The sequence below is a fragment of the Hesperophylax consimilis genome, chromosome 21 (assembly GCF_061612785.1).
Source record: "Hesperophylax consimilis isolate HC1 chromosome 21, BYU_Hcon_1.0, whole genome shotgun sequence".
NCBI classification, from domain to species: Eukaryota; Metazoa; Arthropoda; class Insecta; order Trichoptera; family Limnephilidae; genus Hesperophylax; species Hesperophylax consimilis.
Window position 1 is genome coordinate 26520225 of NC_142856.1, and position 22926 is coordinate 26543150.

At 33.3% G+C, this 22926-nt stretch overlaps 1 protein-coding gene across 1 annotated transcript in view; it reads right to left on the reverse strand.

The window, feature by feature from the left end:
* LOC149413809 (bridge-like lipid transfer protein family member 3B) overlaps nucleotides 1–22926 on the reverse strand; it is a 74017-nt gene that overhangs the window by 47432 nt on the left and 3659 nt on the right. Inside the window, exons 2-6 of the mRNA XM_089644742.1 lie at nucleotides 19974–20175; nucleotides 18901–19098; nucleotides 14964–15068; nucleotides 3413–3536; nucleotides 2591–2757 (exon numbers count right to left, since the gene is read on the reverse strand). Of these exons, the coding sequence (XP_089500868.1) occupies nucleotides 2591–2757; nucleotides 3413–3536; nucleotides 14964–15068; nucleotides 18901–19098; nucleotides 19974–20175 (796 nt within the window). The remainder of the gene's footprint in view (nucleotides 1–2590; nucleotides 2758–3412; nucleotides 3537–14963; nucleotides 15069–18900; nucleotides 19099–19973; nucleotides 20176–22926) is intronic.

Genomic DNA, 22926 nt, shown 5'->3' on the forward strand with positions numbered 1-22926 from the left:
CCTCCCAGATCAGATCACTGAGCAGAACTCCCAAGAATCACTCGAAAAAGATTGGAATGATATAAAAGAAGCAATTGTAAGAGCAGTGGAATCAAGTGTCGGAAACATGCCCAGACAGCCCAGGAACCCGTGGTTTGATGAAGAGTGTGAAAGAAAGATAGCTGAAAAGAATATACTCAGAAAGAAGTACTTGGAAACGTCAACAAGAAACAAAAGACAGGCGTACGAACAAGCGAGAAAAGAAACGAGTAAGCTGATACGGGGAAAGAAAAGAAAATTCTTGAATGATATACTGCTAAAAATGGAACAGGACTTTGTCAATAATAATCCTAGAGAAGCATATAGGGGAGTAAACTTCTTCAAGAAGGGTTTCAAACCGAATACAACACTATGCAAAGACGCTGATGGATCAATTATATCAGATAAGGAACGAATAAAAACAGTGTGGAAAAACTACTTCTATAAACTTCTCAACCCTAATAGCGACCTGAGAAGTCACCCTACCAACATCCCCACTGAATCAAGTAATGAAGAATCAGCGAATCCACCAACAATGCAAGAAATAAATGCTGCACTAAAGAAACTTAAAAACAACAAATCACCTGGGAAAGACAACCTCCCGGCAGAGTTGTTCAAATATGGAAATGAGCATCTGAGAAATCTGCTATTCAATTTAATAACTAAAATATGGACACTGGAAAAAATACCAGAGGAATGGCAAATAAGCATAATATGCCCAATTCACAAGAAAGGTGACAAATTAAAATGCGAAAATCATAGAGGAATATCACTTCTATGCACAGCATATAAAATCTACACCATGATACTGAAACAAAGAATTGATAAATATGCAGAAAACCTACTGGGAGAGTATCAGGCAGGCTTCCGCACCGGTAGATCCACAACAGACCAACTGTTCACCGTCAGACAGATCTTGGCAAAGTGCTGGGAATTTGACATAGACATACACCAACTATTCATTGATTTCAAGCAAGCATATGATAGCATAGATCGGGAGTGTCTATATGACATACTACTACAATTCCAGATTCCACCTAAATTGGTTAGGCTCATAAAAGCCACAATGTCAGACTCAAGATGTCAGGTCAAAATAGACGGAGAATTGTCGGAAGAATTTACAGTATCACAGGGACTTAAACAGGGGGACAGTCTGGCTCCCACTCTCTTCAACATTGTGCTCGAACATGTAATACGAAAAACACTAATAGACACTGGCTCCAATATTTGTTTCAAGAGCAGTCAAGTTGTCGGATATGCGGATGACATCAACATTGTCGGAAGATCAATTTCAGCCATTAAGGAGGTCTTCGACCCTTTAGAAACAGCGGCGCGGGAAGTAGGACTGCGAGTTAATGTTGACAAAACAAAAATGATGGTACAGAGCAGGAACCCCTCACACAGAAGAAGAAGTAGTGCACTATTTAAAGACAGCTACTCATACGAAGTGGTCGACCAATTCACCTACCTGGGCTCCAGCCTGACAGAGAACAATGAGGAACCAGCAGAAATCAGAAGGAGAATCACAGCAGCCAACAAAACATACTTCTCTTTGCTGCCAGTGTTTAAGTCACGTAGTGTCCACAGAAAAACCAAAATAACCATATATAAGACCATTGTAAGAACTGTATTGGCATATGGATGTGAGGCGCTGACACTGACGGTAAAGATGGCTGAAATGCTGGATACTTTTGAAAGAAAGGTGCTGAGAAGAATATGTGGACCCGTGAAAGAGGGCGAACAGTGGCGTATCCGGCACAATATAGAATTGTACGATATATATAAGGCCCCTAGCATCTCTGCACACATGAGACTCCTCAGGCTGAGATGGGCTGGGCATGTACAGAGAATGCCGGATACACGCGTCCCAAAAAGAATTCTGACTGGTCACCCAGGTGGAAAGAGAAAAGTGGGAAGACCCAGACTGAGGTGGGAAGATGAGGTAAGAGGGGATGCAGCACAGCTTCTCCAGGTGACAAACTGGAAGTCAGCCGCTGAGGACAGGAGGAGTTGGAGGCGACTGTTGCAGGAGGCCAAAGCTCGATATGGGCTGTAGCGCCATCGAAGAAGAAGAAGAAGAAAACAAATGAGAATCGTTCATTCAATGACCATCAACACAAAAAGCAAAATACAAATTATTGGGACGTCTTAAGCGCCGGCATACTTCAGTCCATTTACACTTAAGGCCTGTAACAGACTGTAGCCTTATCGTCGATTTATGCGCCAAAGGAGTAATAAAATTGGGCACATTTAGTCAATTTAAGCATCCAAGGGGTTGGTTAATAACTCCAATAGGAAATCTATCAAAAGAAAACAATCATAGATCAAATTATCCTGTCAGTAATTGGGTGGTCCAAAGTATTAAGTCTTTATCCAGGCGTAGCGGGTTCAAACCTCTATCTTCGCTCCGTCATTGCACAGGAAATATTTTACGCTTATAATGATGAAAGTAGGAGTTAAAAAATTATTAGGTGATTCATGATTTTTGGGAATATTGGTACATATTTCTTTTAAAGAGAGGAAAGAAAGAAAGGAAAATAAAGAAATATAGAAAATAACAGAGATGACTAACCTCTAACTTCCTCTGAGCCTTGTCCCTGGTGACCTGTGCGGAGGCCTTCCTGACGAGTGAGGAGAGGGAGTCAGCGAAGGCCAGCGCCGCGCCCAGCTGCCTGTCGGTGAGCACCCACAGCGCTTCCTCGAGGATCAGAACCAGCCTAGATCCAACCACAAAGCAATCTGAAAATAGAAAAAAAACATACAGTGAAACTCTGTTATATGTATTGTTATCACAGAGTAAGGAAGAGACAGAGCTGTAAGGGCGAGCGGAAAAAACCAAGTTACACAGAGCAGAGGGTGTCTCTTTCAGTGATTTTTCAATAAATGAATCTGACAGTATACAGGCATCTCGCATTGTAATATCGCCATTTAGTGAGTGAAAATAAAATCTGCTTACGAATTACTAGTCCTTTTTAAAATGGCGCGCAAATTGCTGGCTGCCTAAAAAACTACAATTACAAATTCTAAATCGGGTGAATATAAACCACTGTGATAACCAATTGCTTTTATTCATTTAACAATATTTAAATTAAGGATGGGTTGTTTCGGAGAATTTGAACAATTCATCAAATTTCAACGTTAATTTTCGGGTTCTGTGAAAGACTTATTCAAGTTCTGTTTTTATATCATTGTAGGCTAGTTGCTTGACAAAACTGAAATAAAAACAGAACTTGAAAAAATCTTTCACAGAACATGAAAATGAATGTTGAAATTTGATGAATTGTTCAGATTCTCCGAAACAACCCGTCCTTACTATTCATTATCATTATGTTCCAATTAAGATTTTTTTTCAAATATGTTGATTGTAAAGATAATTCATTTTTGATAAGCATACCTGATAGTCTTTTCTTGATAGTGATACGGCAGTGCGCTTGATTGGTGAGCAGCCTCAGCGGGGGGAGACCACCTCCTTCTTTCACAGCCTTTGCCTCTATTCTCGCAGATTGCCAGGACACTTCCTGCAATCACATAATAAATAGGCATTTCGGTATGGGCGTTGTTACTGAAATCTTCACCATAACAGGACAACAGTAGGCTGTAAATTATTGATTAGTTTACACACTTTTGTCAATTAAGATGTTTATTTGTTTACACACTTTTGCCAATTAAAATGTTTATTAGTTTACACACTTTTTTCAATAAAGATGTTTATTAGTTCACACACTTTTGTCAATTAAGATGTTTATCAGTTTACACACTCTCGCAAATTAAAATGTTTATTAGTTTGCACACTAACAAACATTTTAATTGGCTTTAACTAATATGTTTATTAGTGTACATCCTTTTGTTATTAAAATGTTTATTAGTTTACACACTTTTGTCAGTTAAGATGTTTATTAGTTTACACACTTTTGTCAATTAAGATGTTTATTAGTTTACACACTTTCGCCAATTAAAATGTTTATTAGTTTGCACACTAACAAACATTTTAATTGGCTTTAACTAATATGTTTATTACTTTACATACTTTTGTTATTAAAATGATTATTAGATTACAAACTTTTGTCAATTAAGATGTTTATTAGTTTACACACTTTCGCCAATTAAAATGTTTATTAGTTTGCAAACTAACAAACATTTTAATTGGCTTTAACTAATATGTTTATTAGTTTGCATACTTTTGTTTTTAAAATGATTATTAGATTACACACTTTTGTCAATTAAGATGTTTATTAGTTTACACACTTTCGCCAATTAAGATGTTTATTAGTTTGCAAACTAACAAACATTTTAATTGGCTTTAACTAATATGTTTATTAGTTTACATACTTTTGTTATTAAGATGTTTATTAGTTTACACACTTTTGTTAATTAAGATGTTTATTAGTTTACACACTTTTGTCAATTAGGATGTTTATTAGTATACACACTTTCGCCAATTAAAATGTTTATTAGTTTGCACACTAACAAACATTTTAATTGACTTTAACTAATATGTTTATTAGTGTACATCCTTTTGTTATTAAAATGTTTATTAGTTTACACACTTTTGTCAATTAAGATGTTTATTAGTTTACACACTTTTGTCAATTAAGATGTTTATTAGTTTACACACTTTCGCCAATTAAAATGTTTATTAGTTTGCACACTAACAAACATATTAATTGGCTTTAACTAATATGTTTATTAGTTTACACACTTTTGTCAATTAAGATGTTTATTAGTTTACACACTTTCGCCAATTAAAATGTTTATTAGTTTGCACACTAACAAACATTTTAATTGGCTTTAACTAATATGTTTATTACTTTACAGACTTTTGTTATTAAAATGATTATTAGATTACACACTTTTGTCAATTAAGATGTTTATTAGTTTACACACTTTCGCCTGTTAAAATGTTCATTAGTTTGCAAACTAACAAACATTTTAATTGGCTTTAACTAATATGTTTATTAGTTTACATACTTTTGTTATTAAGATGTTTATTAGTTTACACACTTTTGTTGATTAAGATGTTTATTAGTTTACACACTGTTGTCAATTAGGATGTTTATTAGTTTACACACTTTCGCCAATTAAAATGTTTATTAGTTTGCACACTAACAAACATTTTAATTGGATTTAACTAATATGTTTATTCGTTTACAAACATTTGTTATTAAGATGTTTACTAGTTTACACACAATTGTTAATTAAGATGTTTATTAGTTTACACACTTTTGTCAATTAGGATGTTTATTAGTTTACACACTTTCGCCAATTAAAATGTTTATTAGTTTGCACACTAACAAACATTTTAATTGGCTTTAACTATTATGTTTATTAGTGTACATCCTTTTGTTATTAAAATGTTAATTAGTTTACACACTTTTGTCAATTAAGATGTTTATTAGTTTACACACTTTTGTCAATTAAGATGTTTATTAGTTTACACACTTTCGCCAATTAAAATGTTTATTAGTTTGCACACTAACAAACATATTAATTGGCTTTAACTAATATGTTTATTAGTGTACATCCTTTTGTTATTAAAATGTTTATTAGTTTACACACTTTTGTCAATTAGGATGTTTATTTGTTTACACACTTTTGCCAATTAAAATGTTTATTAGTTTACACACTTTCGCCAATTAAAATGTTTATTAGTTTGCACACTAACAAACATATTAATTGGCTTTAACTAATATGTTTATTAGTTTACACACTTTTGTCAATTAAGATGTTTATTAGTTTACACACTTTCGCCAATTAAAATGTTTATTAGTTTGCACACTAACAAACATTTTAATTAGCTTTAACTAATATGTTTATTACTTTACATACTTTTGTTATTAAAATGATTATTAGATTACACACTTTTGTCAATTAAGATGTTTATTAGTTTACACACTTTCGCCAATTAAAATGTTTATTAGTTTGCAAACTAACAAACATTTTAATTGGCTTTAACTAATATGTTTATTAGTTTACATACTTTTGTTATTAAGATGTTTATTAGTTTACACACTTTTGTTAATTAAGATGTTTATTAGTTAACACACTTTTGTCAATTAGGATGTTTATTAGTTTACACACTTTCGCCAATTTTTTTTTTTTTTTTTTTTATTTATTTCATATATATCCCGTTAAACTACAGTTAAGTAGTTTGTCAAACAGGATTTTTATTACAACTTTTTACAGATTACAACTTAGACCTTAATTTATACAATAACAATAAACTTACACATTAAATCGCCTAATACAAATTATTTCTACCTAGTAGCCACGTTTTCAGCAAATATCTGACTCTATTTGGAAATTCGCATTTCTTAATATTACCAGGTAGCATATTATATATTTTAGGCACATTATACTCAAGGGTTCGCTGTCCGTATTTATTATTATGTTTAGGTACAAGCATGCCTTCATTCTTTGTGAACCTAGTATTGTGCCCATGTTCAACTTTCCTCTTATACTCAGAGTCAGATATGTGCTGAATTAATATTTTATACCACAATAAGGCCTGCACCGGCAAAACTGTTAAATTTTGATACAAAAGTGAAATGTTTCGTCTTTGCGAAAAAATATTTTTTTTAACTAGTAATTTAACGATAGAATTTTGTATTGATTGTGCGTAATTTAAATTTGTTTTGCAAGAATGTCCCCAAGTGGTTATTCCATATCTTAAAGTTGATTCCGCGAGTGACATGTAAATAATTCTTAAGGTATTCACAGGAACGAAACACTTCAATTTGTATATTCTACCCACTATCGCCCGCAGCCGTTTACAAATTTTGTGTATTTGTATGTCCCATTTAAAGTAGCAATCAACAGTCACGCCCAAATAAACATATTCGTTTACTAGCTCAATCGTTTCGCATGAGCAGGGCTGCACAATATTTTGATGGATGCAGGTAAAGTTATGAGAAATTATTTCAGGCATGATGGAAACTTTTGCATGTGGAGATCTTATGTGCATGAGTTTAGTTTTTTTTGTATTTATAATTAGTCCTACGTCATGACACCATTTAATCAGAGATATAAAGTCTTCTTGCATATATTTAATCGCAGTATATAATTGTTCATCCGATATGACCAGTGCCGTGTCGTCAGCATATACAAAGTGTTTAACATGTGAGAATAGTTTACTCATTATTGATACAAATATTATATAGAGGGTGGGTCCCAAAATTGACCCCTGCGGGACACCGGCGTACATTTTTTTTTTCCCACTCAGTTTTTCAAATATTTTTACACAGATATGTCTATTAGATAGATAATTTTTAAATAAATTTAGTAGATTTCCTCTGATTCCTATTGCTTCTAGAATATTTAATAATTTTTGCGGATTAATTGTGTCAAACGCCTTGGAATTATCGATAAATAATACTAAAACATGCATTTTTTTATTTAATTCATTATTTACATAATTCGAGAAATCCTGTAATAATATTTCAGTACTCTTTTTCTTTTGAAAGCCATATTGATTTTTGTCTATAATGGAAAATTTCTGTAAGTATTTGTTTAATTTTAAAGAAATATATTTTTCAAAGATTTTTTCAAGTGCAGGCAAGATACTGATAGGTCGATAGTTTCCTATCTCTGAGTGTACTCCACCTTTGTAAATAGGTCTAATTATAGCACACTTTAGATCATCAGGTATTTCTGCTTGAGTAATAAGTCTATTTACTAAGTGCGTAATAATTGGGGCTAAAATATTTATATGTTTTTTTATGTCGTGCATTCTTATACTATCCATTGCAGCAGATTTTGAGTTTTTAATTTTTTTAACAATATTTGTTATCTCCGTGATAGTTGCTTTAGGTAGGTACATACTGTGAGGTAATTCTACTGTATCAATATTAGATGCTTTAAAATCACACTTGTGCAACATATGACATATAGTATCTGAAAAATAATTCACATATTGGTTAGTTACACTTTCCACTGTCTGATCTTTTATCACATATCGCGAGATGACTTCATCACAATTGCTTTTAGTTTTTCTTCCTAAAATTTTATTTATCTCATCCCACGTTTTTTTAGTATTATTGAAACATGTTTTAAATTTATCTTTAAAAAAATATGATTTTTGTTTAGTAATTAGTTTGTTAACATTATTTCGAAAGGCCTTGTATTCATTTTCGTAATTTTTATTGGTTGGTGAATTCTTCCACCTTCGAAATAGCAAATCTCTTTTTTTAATTTTCTCTAAAATATCAGTAGTTATCCAATTTTTGATCCTGTTTGGTCTTTTATTCGGTTTTTTCAGGAATGATACTGTGCATCTTTCGTATAGGTTAATAAAATTGTTTTTAATTTTTTGATACAGTGTAATACTGTCTTGTTCATCAAGTAAGGAATTCCAATTTATTTTATGTATTTGGCTGTCTATACGTTTTTGGGACAAAACAATAATCTCCTTCGCAATGTTTAAAGGTTCCTTTTGCTCGTCATATTTAATATTAACTGCGACCATGTAATGATCTGCTATAGCAATCTCGCATACGCACGCTGATAACGCGTCCACTTGTTTATGCCCGTTATTGTACCTAACATAAATGTGATCGATGCATGAGCGTGTAACGCGTCCGTCTACAATTGCTTCTCTAGTCACGCCGTCTATACACTTGATTAAGTAATTGCTAGCTAGAATATTTTCATATGAGATTACAGCAGGATCTTGGTAATTCATCAAATTTAGATTAACATCCCCAAAGAACAAAACATTATCGAGAGGATCTATGAAACTTGTCAAAACAGATGTTATTTCCCCAATAAATGATTGTTTGCTAAGATTCGGCGGTCGATATATTGCTAAAATACTAATATTTTCTTTATTTGGAAGAGTAATTACACCAAATACATTTTCAAAATAAAACGATTCTAGTTGTTTTTGTTTGAATACAATATTATTCCGAACATATAGTAGAATGCCCCCACCTGACTTGTTAGTGCGGCAATAGTTATAGCATGTGTAGCCCGGTATCTCATATAAATCAATAAGGTCAGTTTGTATGGAAGTTTCGCATAGCATTAAAATGTCTACAAACTCCCAGCAACTATTTAAGTATACATGTAATACATCCCAATATTTACATATTGATCTAATATTAACTTGGATGCAAATTAAATCTCCTATCTCACTTTTACGTTTCATTTTTACCCATTGATTCAAATTGTTTGTTCTTATAAAGTCCACTTCACAGTCATCTTCTATATAATTATTTAAAGCCATAGTCGATGGTTGCCAAGTCCCTGGATAGTGCTGCTTGATAAGCTGGGCATTCCTTGTCTCCCGTCGGGTGGTCCGCGGCCTTACCGAACCTCGTGCATGTTGCACATACCGGCTTGGCTTCAGCGCTTGGGCACGATTCACGTCCGTGTCCTTCCTTGGCGCAGTGAGCGCATCTTGGTTTTTCCTTACAAAATTTGAATGAATGTCCAGTCATCTGGCAATTAGAGCACACAGTAAGCCCTATAAAATCTCGTACACGGCACACCGTCCAATCCACGAATACCCGTTCCTGTTCTACTAACAGATGACGTAGCTTAGCCGGAACCTCATACACTCGATGACAGGTTGAGCCAGATCGAGCGCCAGCCAAATGGCTGAGTCGGCAATTCGAAATCATCTCTCCAGTGTCCATTTGCTCCATGTTTGGAATTCCAGCTAAAGCGCTATTCAGGAAGCTCTCATCGGATAACTCTCTAGGTACATTGAAAAATATTACCTTGGGATGTCTTTTTGCTGGTAGTCGTGCGCTTAAAGTACTTGAATTCGTATTAGTGAGCGCAATTAATAATTTTTGTTGGTCTTCAACACTGGCAGTATGAATCGCTACTCCCTTATTTCGTATGTTTCTCATGCCGGTTACTCGGACACCTAAAGCTGAGGGCTTTAAAGTTTTTCTTACATTTTGTTTTGTTTCCTCGCTGTCTTTAATGCTATCCAGTTTAGGAAAAACGCATATAGTAGGCTTTGTAGGTCCTACTGCTTGTCCTGTACGAGTGATCGGCAATGGAGTCGCATCTTTAGTTTTTATTTTGGTGATGTCCGCAAATGACATGGTCGCCTCAGTAGCTTCAGCGACACGTCGCATCACAGGTCCTAGGTCCGCCTCTAGCTGCTGAATTTTCTCCGCGAGGTGACGGTTGCAGTCCTCAACCGAACGTTTTTCCGCCTGGGCCACTTTCAAACCAGCCTGGGCAGTAGTCAGATCAGCTCTCAGTTTTTCTCTGTCCAATGTAAGTTGTGATACAGCACCAATTACGTAGGTTACGTTTCTGGCAATTTTTAGTTGCTGCTCCTTGTTTAGTTTGTACACTAACAAACATTTTAATTGGATTTAACTAATATGTTTATTAGTTTACAAACTTTTGTTACTAAGATGTTTATTAGTTTACACACTTTTGTTAATTAAGATGTTTATTAGTTTACATACTTTTGTTATTAAGATGTTTATTAGTTTACACACTTTTGTTATTAAGATGTTTATTAGTTTACACACTTTTGTTATTAAGATGTTTATTAGTTTACACACTTTTGTTAATTAAGATGTTTATTAGTTTACATACTTTTGTTATTAAGATGTTTATTAGTTTACACACTTTTGTTAATTAAGATGTTTATTAGTTTACATAATTTTGTTATTAAGATGTTTATTAGTTTACACACTTTTGTTATTAAGATGTTTATTAGTTTACACACTTTTGTTATTTAGATGTTTATTAGTTTACACACTTTTGTTATTAAGATGTTTATTAGTTTACACACTTTTGTTATTAAGATGTTTATTAGTTTACACACTTTTGTTAATTAAGATGTTTATTAGTTTACATACTTTTGTTATTAAGACGTTTATTAGTTTACACACTTTTGTTAATTAAGATGTTTATTAGTTTACATACTTTTGTTATTAAGATGTTTATTAGTTTACACACTTTTGTTATTAAGATGTTTATTAGTTTACATACTTTTGTTATTAAGATGTTTATTAGTTACACACTTTTGTTATTAAGATGTTTATTAGTTTACACACTTTTGTTAATTAAGATGTTTATTAGTTTACACACTTTTGTTAATTAAGATGTTTATTAGTTTACATACTTTTGTTATTAAGATGTTTATTAGTTTATACACTTTTGTTATTAAGATGTTTATTAGTTAACACACTTTTGTTAATTAAGATGTTTATTAGTTTACACACTTTTGTTAATTAAGATGTTTATTAGTTTACATACTTTTGTTATTAAGACGTTTATTAGTTTACACACTTTTGTTAATTAAGATGTTTATTAGTTTACATACTTTTGTTATTAAGATGTTTATTAGTTTACACACTTTTGTTATTAAGATGTTTATTAGTTTACACACTTTTGTTATTAAGATGTTTATTAGTTACACACTTTTGTTATTAAGATGTTTATTAGTTTACATACTTTTGTTATTAAGATGTTTATTAGTTTACAAACTTTTGTTACTAAGATGTTTATTAGTTTACACACTTTTGTTAATTAAGATGTTTATTAGTTTACATACTTTTGTTATTAAGATGTTTATTAGTTTACACACTTTTGTTATTAAGATGTTTATTAGTTTACACACTTTTGTTATTAAGATGTTTATTAGTTTACACACTTTTGTTAATTAAGATGTTTATTAGTTTACATACTTTTGTTATTAAGATGTTTATTAGTTTACACACTTTTGTTAATTAAGATGTTTATTAGTTTACATAATTTTGTTATTAAGATGTTTATTAGTTTACACACTTTTGTTATTAAGATGTTTATTAGTTTACACACTTTTGTTATTTAGATGTTTATTAGTTTACACACTTTTGTTATTAAGATGTTTATTAGTTTACACACTTTTGTTATTAAGATGTTTATTAGTTTACACACTTTTGTTAACCCTTAAATGCATGACTTTTTTTATTTAAAAAAAATATATATTTTTGCATTCTTTTTATAAATTAAAAATAGGGAAAAAAAATTAAAAAAATATTTATCCATAAATTCTGTTTATTTTGAGAAAAACGTTATTATATCATATGTGAAACACTATGCATCCATGTCTAAAATGCTCTTACCTAATGTTACAAAAATAATTATCAGTGAATAAAGCGAACTAATTTATGACTTATAAAATGAAGACAAATAAAAACAGGGGAAAGTATTAATTTAAATGAAATGCCGTAAAACAGTTTTTGTTCTTATTAAAACAGAGAGGGACTTTGTACTTTTGGCAGTGGCAGTACGTCAGACCATTGCAGGTAGGAAGTCGACACCTCTGCCTCTTTTCGTGCCATGTTGACCAATGAGATACCTCATCGCTTCTTATGTCTTTTGGTGGGACATTTAATTTTGGGCCTTTTTTCTTCTTTTGTAAAACGGGCTCTAAACTTCCACTTGGCCGACCAGTTCGTTTGTTGGTAAACTTAGAGTCAACGGTGCATAAAGATCGAGCAATTAGGGTTTTAAATTGGGCGAGACGCATAATATTTTTTGTATTGGCATTTTTTTAATCTTGTACTCTTCTATATAGAAACCAAGAATTTACTATAGTCATATCAACTAAGTGGTATAGCACCCTCATCCCTCATATACCATCTATTGCTTCTCATCGCAATTTTATATCTTCCCATGACACTGTCTAGTAAGACCTCCCATATGTCTGTTGTACTCTATTATAGCAAATGGGCAGTTAACTGTGACCTTAGTTTTCTTTTTTTTTGTCATAACGTTTAACAGTTTCCATTGGAAGTTCCCCTGCAAAAGACGATAGTAATGTGACCACCTTGTTATCCTTCCAAACAACATTAGACATTTCAACGCCTTGATACGATCCATTAAATTCTGAGCTTGTTCCTCGTGGAGCATTTTTCAGGGATTCTATTCCTCCTAGCTGTCCCAAGAGATTGAATGTCTATGCAAGCCAAATGGCTTAAAAGTTAAATTGAGGTGTAATAATTGTCAAAATAAAGTCTGTGATTCAAGTTTTTTGGTACTACGCGACATAGATGCACAACAATATTTCCACAGGCTCCCAAGTCTGGTTCACTTTCAAGTCTTGGCAAGCAATTCTCTTGTCCAGAATAAAATTCAAAATTATAAGCGTAACCAGATACGCCACTCAATACAAAAAGTTTAGAACCCCATTTGTGGGGTTTCATGGGCATGTACTGTTCCATATAACTTCTTGCTTTAGTTGAACACATTTTTTCATCAACGCCGATTATTTCGTCCAACTCCTTTTTGGATAAACCCCTCTTTGCCATTTTGAAACTACGTAATGCTATAATTAGTAATGACTAAATACAAATATCAAAATATGGTCTCAGTGCATAGTGTTACATATATGATATAATAACGTTTTGTCAAATTTAGACTGTCAAAATACATAATACACATAAAATTTATATTTAAAACACATAAACGTACCTTATTATTTGTAAAATAATATAATTACGATCCAACACGTCGAAAAAACACTATATTTTGATATAATACTAGACATCAAAATGCACACAATCTGTAACCTCCAACTCTCAAGTTTAAAATCAAAATTTCAAATTATTGTGTGTAATCTATTGTAATTTTTCGACAACATTATTATGCAGAAATAATGTAAAAACAATACTGTAATACCAAAACCCACCAACAGATGTCAAAATGAAAAAAAAATTAAAAAAAGCTAATTATATCAGATGTGTTACACTATGCAGTTAAGGGTTAATTAAGATGTTTATTAGTTTACATACTTTTGTTATTAAGACGTTTATTAGTTTACACACTTTTGTTAATTAAGATGTTTATTAGTTTACATACTTTTGTTATTAAGATGTTTATTAGTTTACACACTTTTGTTATTAAGATGTTTATTAGTTTACATACTTTTGTTATTAAGATGTTTATTAGTTACACACTTTTGTTATTAAGATGTTTATTAGTTTACACACTTTTGTTAATTAAGATGTTTATTAGTTTACACACTTTTGTTAATTAAGATGTTTATTAGTTTACATACTTTTGTTATTAAGATGTTTATTAGTTTATACACTTTTGTTATTAAGATGTTTATTAGTTAACACACTTTTGTTAATTAAGATGTTTATTAGTTTACACACTTTTGTTAATTAAGATGTTTATTAGTTTACATACTTTTGTTATTAAGACGTTTATTAGTTTACACACTTTTGTTAATTAAGATGTTTATTAGTTTACATACTTTTGTTATTAAGATGTTTATTAGTTTACACACTTTTGTTATTAAGATGTTTATTAGTTTACACACTTTTGTTATTAAGATGTTTATTAGTTACACACTTTTGTTATTAAGATGTTTATTAGTTTACACACTTTTGTTAATTAAGATGTTTATTAGTTTACACACTTTTGTTAATTAAGATGTTTATTAGTTTACATACTTTTGTTATTAAGATGTTTATTAGTTTATACACTTTTGTTATTAAGATGTTTATTAGTTAACACACTTTTGTTAATTAAGATGTTTATTAGTTTACACTTTTGTCAATTATGACATTTAGTTTAGAAACGGCTGTCTATTTAGATTTTTAGTCTAGAAATTGTTGTTAATTAATATGTTAGGTATAGCAATTGTTGTTAATTAATATGTTAGGCATAGAAATTGTTGTCACTAAGACAATAAGCTCTCCTACCTATATGCTTCGGAACAAGGGATGTTCCGTGCCGCTTCAGGCCGCCGCGCAGAAAAGTAAGGTTACAGTTTGCAGCGTGGTTCATTCTGAGGCTTTTCTGCGTAATGGCCTGAAGCTGCGCTCTTTAAGCTGGTCAGTTAATTTATAAAAGGCTGTTAAATAAGCATGAGCCTAGTGTGGTAGCTGAGAAAATCAACAAAATTGTAATCTTTAAATTTACAAAATACATTAAAAGTAATGTAACTGGAGTGCGGTATTGGATTATGTTTTTATATGTACCTTAAATATGAGAAGTTGTGATGTTTGAGTGCACTTAAGTCTGGTGAGTCTCAAATCTCCTTTCTGCCATTGGGGGGTGCGGGATTCAACTGTGATTCTTGACATCTGAAATATACACAAATCTTTGAGTGCACTTAAGTCTGGTGAGTCTCAAATCTCCTTTCTGCCATTGGGGGGTGCGGGATTCAACTGTGATTCTTGACATCTGAAATATACACAAATCTTTGAGTGCACTTAAGTCTGGTGAGTCTCAAATCTCCTTTCTGCCATTGGGGGGTGCGGGATTCAACTGTGATTCTTGACATCTGAAATATACACAAAACTTTGAGTGCACTTAAGTCTGGTGAGTCTCAAATCTCCTTTCTGCCATTGGGGGGGTGCGGGATTCAACTGTGATTCTTGACATCTGAAATATACACAAATCTTTAAAGGAGCTCAAAATAAACAAAACTTCAATTTCATAAAGAAAGACATGCTTTGGTTTATTTTAACAAGTGGTTTAGCAACATACACTTTACAAAAAAGGTCATTACAGGCAGTCTAGTAAGACGGATTTAAAACCTAACACACATTATCATCAGGGCAACGGTATGTATCTTTTACATGAAAAGAAATACAAATGCCAAAGAAAACTTAAAGACGGTTGCTTATCCGTTTTAATTTCGCATTCTTGCTTGTATTGATGGATCGACCTTGCGGTTGAACCCGATGATTCGATATGGTACGTATCATGTCAAAATTGTACCACAATATATATAATACAATAAAAAAAGACACTGGAATTCTAGTCCTTTTACGCAATCTTAAAGTTTTTCGTATTTTGCGATTCAATGGTATAAAAGATTATTTTTAATAATAATAATCTAAAACATCTCAGTGTATGTTCAGTAACAAAAGGCCGCCATAGAACTAGCCCACGTTGTCATTAAGGCCAAAAATACACGAAAAGTTATATTAAAGTCAACTTTAAAGACGCTTGCATATTGCTCCTATAATTTCATAGTTGCATTGTTATTGTAGTTAGGGGTTACGACCGACAAAAGGTCTGTTGATGATCTCAGGTACTAGGAATGCGCGTAATTAGTGAAAGATCTTCTTTCAATTTGATGACTTGGAAAAAAGGTTAATTTTAGATATTTTGCAGCACTATGTTTTGTTTGTGTTGGTTTTCCCACTAGATTTCTAAAACCTCTTCAGCGGGAAGCAGTGTTAGCTCTAAAACTTTTTAAGTGGGAAAAAATCGTGTTTTTTGCATTTTTTTGTATGGATTTTCAATGTACCAAAAAACAGAACTTCTTAAGTGGGAATTTCTTAAGCGAGTTTGACTGTAAATACACATTAACAAAGCAGCTTTCTCAAAGTCAAAAGCATAGAATAGAGGCATATAAACCACTGATACAATGTCTATTACATAAATATGAAATATAAAATTGTTGTAGGGATTAGATTTCATGGTGCACTGCTTCATTTTTTTATACTCTAACATTGACATTTTTTCAGATTCACAGCCCATATTCATAAGGAGCATTGCAATGATATAAACTGTTCAGAATACATACATACATACACATACACACACTTACACATACACAATTACATACATAACCTGGTAATTACTAAATATACACACCACATATGATATTACGAGAAAACATAATATGTATCATAGTTACCCACAGTGAAATATTTAATATCTGTAAACAATGTATTGATTTGTTTCTATAATACAAAATAAATAAATATCAGAGACAGGATTGAATTAGTTAATTGTGCAAATTCGTGGAATGTGAAAGTTTTTAGTCCAATTTAGAAAAAAGCATGTTCCGGTTTGTTAACATTGATTACAACATAGTCTAAATACTAAAAATGAGCAATCAATAAAAAAACGACAGAATAAGGCAATCAAAGAATCAGTGAGATTAAGAGGTGTATTTTGAGTTTGAAAGGTTTTGCTGCGTCATTCTGGCTATTTTCTGCTGTATTATAATGTCTTTATGGCTCATGCATATATTCTGAAATGACCTCTAACCCTTTCAGACCCTTTGTGTATATTTGAAAATACATAGTATTAAGAATTTTTTCCTCCCTAACTAGAGCAAATAAAAATCAGCAGTTTTAATTTTTTAATTGCTGATATAACTGGCTTTGAACGCTATTTTTTATTGGGTTTTAGCACAGACATATGAATATATAGACTAGAAATTAAAGATGAGGGGTAAAATCAACTGTTGAAGAACGAAGGGGGTAAAGCTGACTGTGATTCGTCAATAAATCAATCTGACAGTATATAGGCATCTCGCATTATAATATCACCATTTAGTTCTTAAAAGTAAAATCTGCTTTTGAATGAATAGACATTTTTACATGGGAGCGCAAATTACTCGCCACGTTATGAACAAATTTACAAAGTCCAAATTCGGCAAAATAAATTTCTTCTATTTTCAGAGTCGAATATTTCGTTTAAGTATTTAGTTAAGACACTTTTATAAATGTTCATAATTTACTTCCCAGCAACCAACCAGCTTTGTGTTTCGCGTCCAGACGTATCTCGATGTGATAGTATATGTTTCTACAACTGATCCATATTATACGATGTGAATATGCTTAAAATAAAGTAAAATAATGCTTATATATGGAATGTAATACGACAATTGGGTTTATTCTCTTTTTCACATCTATTTTTACAAGTTTTCATACGACAAGCCATCATTTTGCCGTGTTATTTCGTAAAATGAACCGATGATGCCTCGACCATAGTTCGCACAAGAATGATGACGTCACGTTTTCTAAATTCACTTGAGGCCATACGCGAGCCCAGCCGGCTCCAATGGAACCGGTATGGGGAGTGGGGAATAATATGCTTTTAATCACTTAGGGCAGGTCTACTAATATTCATATGTCTATGTGTTTTAGCTACTAGTTTAGGCGATAGCCATTTTTATATTTTGAAATGTAATATAATGTAAATAAAATGTTAAATTTTTGGTACACAGTGTACGATTTGTCGTTTTATGTGAAACACGTCCTATGAGCCCTAATGTTATTTCAAATTAAATTAGCAATAACTTCTAAACCATTCAAAATAAAACCGCACCAAATTTTTCAAATAACTAATACATAATTGTTATCAAGTATGTTCTACCACTGCCAGTTTAAATTCAGTTCTGAAAGGGTTAAATTAGGGAAACCACGTACTCCTTGTGAATGTTTTCTTAACAGAATAGATGTCATTGAAATAAATACTATCAAAGTAGACAACACCTATGAATGGTAGATACTCTTAAGGTGTACACACCGGACCCATGTACGCAATGTACTACGGGTCCCAGGATAATGTGCACAAATGTCCAACGCCTAAAAAGTAAATTTTAATCGTATCGCGATATTCAATGGATTTTACTTTATAAATCACTTCATAATGTCTTACTAAATCTATTAGCTGTTTATCGCCATCATTCTTTCACACGTCCCATGCAAATTTTGGACAGCGCAGATCAGCATTGCGTAGGAAGCGTAAGATTTTGTTGCATGTAACAAGTTTGTTTCTGAAGGATCTATTTTCATAGAAGATGTATGGAAATAGATAAATAGATTCGAGGAAATAGATTCGTAGGAAGCGTAAGATTTTGTTGCATGTAACAAGTTTGTTTCTGAAGGATCTATTTTCATAGAAGATGTATGGAGTGTAAGTTACTTACACTGCGTATGTGGGCCCAGTATGTCCTTATCTTTAGAACCAACCCGGTGAAAGACTACCATTCAGAATTGAAAGGTTGCTATAAATGGCTTTAGCCTTGTTGGTGACGAAATATGAAGTCAGGAACATCCCAACCGCCCTACCCTTTCCATTTCTCCAGCCTCACAAGATACCTTACGCAATTGGGAATTCTATTCAAGCTCCTGGAGCAGTAGGGAATCAAATCAAAGTAAACAATACCTGCACGGTGGCAACAAACACGGGGCTGGTGAACTGAATGCGCGCCGTGTTGACTGTGATGCTGATGCCATCTATGACCTTGTGTATGAAGCTGTAGCGCTGGGGGGGCAGACCGGAGGGGGTGGAAGAGGGGGAGGCGTCCACACCCCCGCGGGGCTCCGCACACGTCTCCACTAGAATCTGAATGTCTTCTAGGTTCTAAAAATAAATCATTAAATTTATAAATATGAATAGGCGGTAAAAATCAATGCTTCATTAGTGGGAACCCATGAAATAATAAAAGTGTAAAATAAATAATTATTGTACGCTTAAGGAGATTTGGACATTGAAAGGGTGTAGCTTCGGTTCTACCTGCCATATTAAAAAACAATAAATATTTACTTAGTATTGAATTAATTACCTGTCAAATCCTATCTAAATAAAATCCATAAGTAAATGACTTATTTAAATGAATAAAAAATATAGATAAATGTGCAGTGATTGTCCACTTGTTCATAGTGATTCCCACAACAAGAACAGTGATTGTCCACTTGTACATAGTCCAACAACCTGAAGATGGTACATACTTATTAATTTTCTTTATTATCAATAATAATAGGTAAACATTAAAATAATATAATAAGTTGAAAAAACTATGCACTTGATATCACAAAATCTGATTTCACTTTCCAACGTTTAACATGTTTCCTGCCGAAATGGCAGTTTGACAATTCAAACGTTAGTGAGAAAAGTACAATCAAAGTGAGAGTGGGCAATCGCTAGTTGCGGGAATCACAGTCTAGTCTAGTTTTTCTTAGTTAATCTCTAAATAGTATAAAACAAAGTCACTATTCGCGTCTGTCTGTTTGTACGCTTAGTTCTTCTAAACCATGCAACATTTCCTAAGGCTATGAGTGAATTTCAATAGCTATATGTGTCTGCAGGGATGCCAGCGTCCCGCTAATAGTTCTACCAGCTTCCTCAGTCAGGTTCGATCAACCCTAGATAGCTAACTTTCATCATAACTACATAATATACTACATAAAGTAAAAATAATACAAATCTAATCAAAAATATCAGGTGTAATATCTCACCAGTTCGATGGGCATAGTCTTCAACTTTGTCCAGTGCACCCGGAAAGTAGCACGCCCGCATGTTGCTGAGGACAGGCGCATCCATGCCGGCAGCTCGAGCAGCTCGGTGAGGACTGCCTCGTCCAATTGCAGCGAGGAGAGCGTACCCTGCCCGCGGAGGGCGCTGACGCTGATCTGCTCCGGGGAGAGGTTCTTCGTGAACCTGGAATAATTTTTTAAAAATATATGATCTTTATTATTTACGAGGATTACCTGGTTCCACAACGTGACTCCCTGGGCATCTGAACCTTTCTCCAACTAAAGCAGGACATAAGGGCCAAAGATGAATCAATGTTTAATTAATTAATTTAGAAAATCACTACACCATTTACATTATATGGAGCGGGTGAGTGCCAGGTAATCGGAGCCCGGTTGATGGAGAAATGTCACAAGCTGTTTACGGTCGTGATTAAATACTAGCTTCAGTTTCTCCATCGTCTTCACTTTCCATCCCCAATAGCTGTACATATATGTCTTCTGACGCAGCAGTGTCCTTTTAAGAGACTAGCTTATGTTATTATATGTAGACAGAAACTCGCTGAGGGAACTGGTAGGACTACTAACAGGACACTGCCATCTCAGGAGACACATGCAGATATTGGGAGTGGAAAACACCAATAGATGCAGGAAATGTGAAGAGGATGAAGAGACTCTAATTCACCTATGGTGCCAATGTCCTGCCCTGGTGGGAACTAGGCTCAGATACCTGGGGAGACATACAGTAGAACCAGAAGACATAGCCACATACCCAAAAACAACCCTGGTGAACTTTATTAAAGGGACTGGGTTGTTGTTAAAGGATTGAGGTAAAATGGGAGATAGCACAATGGGCATATGGCATAAGTGCTCAAGGGAACTACGTGTAAACCGTCTCCGCCCTTTAAAAAAAAATATATGGCTAGTTACTAGTTCTCTCAGTGAGTGGTTTTTCTCATCCCGGATGCTTTCTCCCATTCCTGTCAGTGCAGGGATTTGACCCAAGCTGCTGGTAAAATAACACTTCTCTATGGCTGCCTGCACACAATTGATAATAATGTCAATGCAAAATTATTGAAGAATTGAATTTTTTTCGTCATTATTTTGATGTTAGAATTGGCTCTTTTTCTAATTTCTTGTTAATTATTCATCAATATCAAAGAGCGCATAAGATCGATAGTATTGTCAATTACTGGTATTATTCCTCTTTATTTTTCCACACAATGTTTGGTGGTGGTTTATTTATCAATCTACTCCATAAAGTGGGAATTTTTTCATAGATATTTCGTAATATTTTTTGAATAAAAATAATTTATAACAGCAGAATGGAGGCAGAAGCGAAAATGGAGAGTGTCTTTAACCAAAGAATATCACTTCAACACTGAAGAAATGTAAAGAAAAAAACGAAACTCAGTATGGTTTTAGACAAAACCTGAGTACTACCGACGCCATAGACGATATCATAAATACGATCCACGAAAAGTTTAGACGGGGGAAATAAATCTTTGGCGATATTTATAGACCTACAAAAAGCCTTTGATACAATAGACCATAAAATCCTTTTAAGAAGCTAAAAAAAATCGGGATGTCCAACACAACTTTAAACCTGCTAAAAAGTTACATGTCAGAACGTACACAGTGTGTTAAAATTGTAAAGCATAAAAGTAAACCTCTCCCAATAAAATATGGTGTACCGCAAAGAAGTGTCTTAGGACCTTTATTATTTGTGATTTATATTAACGATATCTGCAACTTACACACAAAAGGAAAAATAATTTGTTTTGTCAACGACACCGTTATTTTATTTAATGAAAGTGATTGGGTAACCAATTACAAAGAAGCTGAACATGGGCTTGTACTTCTGCAAAATTGGCTTAAACAAAACTCACTTACATTAAATGTCAACAAAACAAAATACTTAACATTTTCTATAACGGCCAAAGGACAACCAGCTGAGGATTATGCTCTCAAAATACATGATTGTCAAGGAAAAAACTTAACGCAATCATGTCAATGCCCCACCATAACACACTCAAGAAACATAAAATATCTCGGCGTTGAAATCGATGAAACACTTTTTTTTTTTTTTTTTTTTTATAGTGAATACCTCACAAGAGTCCCAACTGCTCCCGTCTGGAGCCAGTGAGACTATGGCATCCCCAATTGGGGGATGTTGTGAGGCTGAAGGTAAGTGGGGAAGGGAAAGAGGAAGGTGGAAACCTTTGATGGAACACTCACATAAATAGCATTACAAAGAAACTTACAAAGCTCATGTACTACTTTAGAAACGTATGCAATATACTAAATAAAAATGATCTATATAAAGTCTACTATGCTCTTTGCCAATCACGCTTAGAATATGGGATTATTGGATGGGGATCTGCCTCAAACCTTCAGAAATGTTACCTCTATGATATTGTATTTCAAGTATATGTTTTATGACCACAGTCTGCCAACCGGCAATAACTGTATAGATTCAATAATGCAATAATTCTACGAATTGCCAGGTACCTAGTACACGTCCCACGAGAACCAGCGCCTAAGTTTCTTTCATCTACCAATAGCATAAAAATACAAAAAAAAAAGCTTTTAAGCGTCTCCCGCTCTCTACCAACAGTACGTAAAAGACGGGTCTCCCGCAAATTTATAATCCTCTCCAATTTATTGGTCAAGAACCCAAGAGAACCAAAAGCAGAAAAGTCAAATAAAAATAATAATAATAGTTTGTTTATTTTTATCCTTATCACTGACCGAGATAAAAATGCAGGAAGCAAGGACATCATTTAAACCAGAGGTTCCCAAAGTGGTCTATATGGACCCCCAAGGGTCGATATCGGCTTGCTGGGGGTCTATGTCAGCGAGAAAAAAATTTGGGGGTCCACTAGATTCAAATGGGGGTACATACGAGCGGACCCCCATTTACCTCAAGTCAACATTT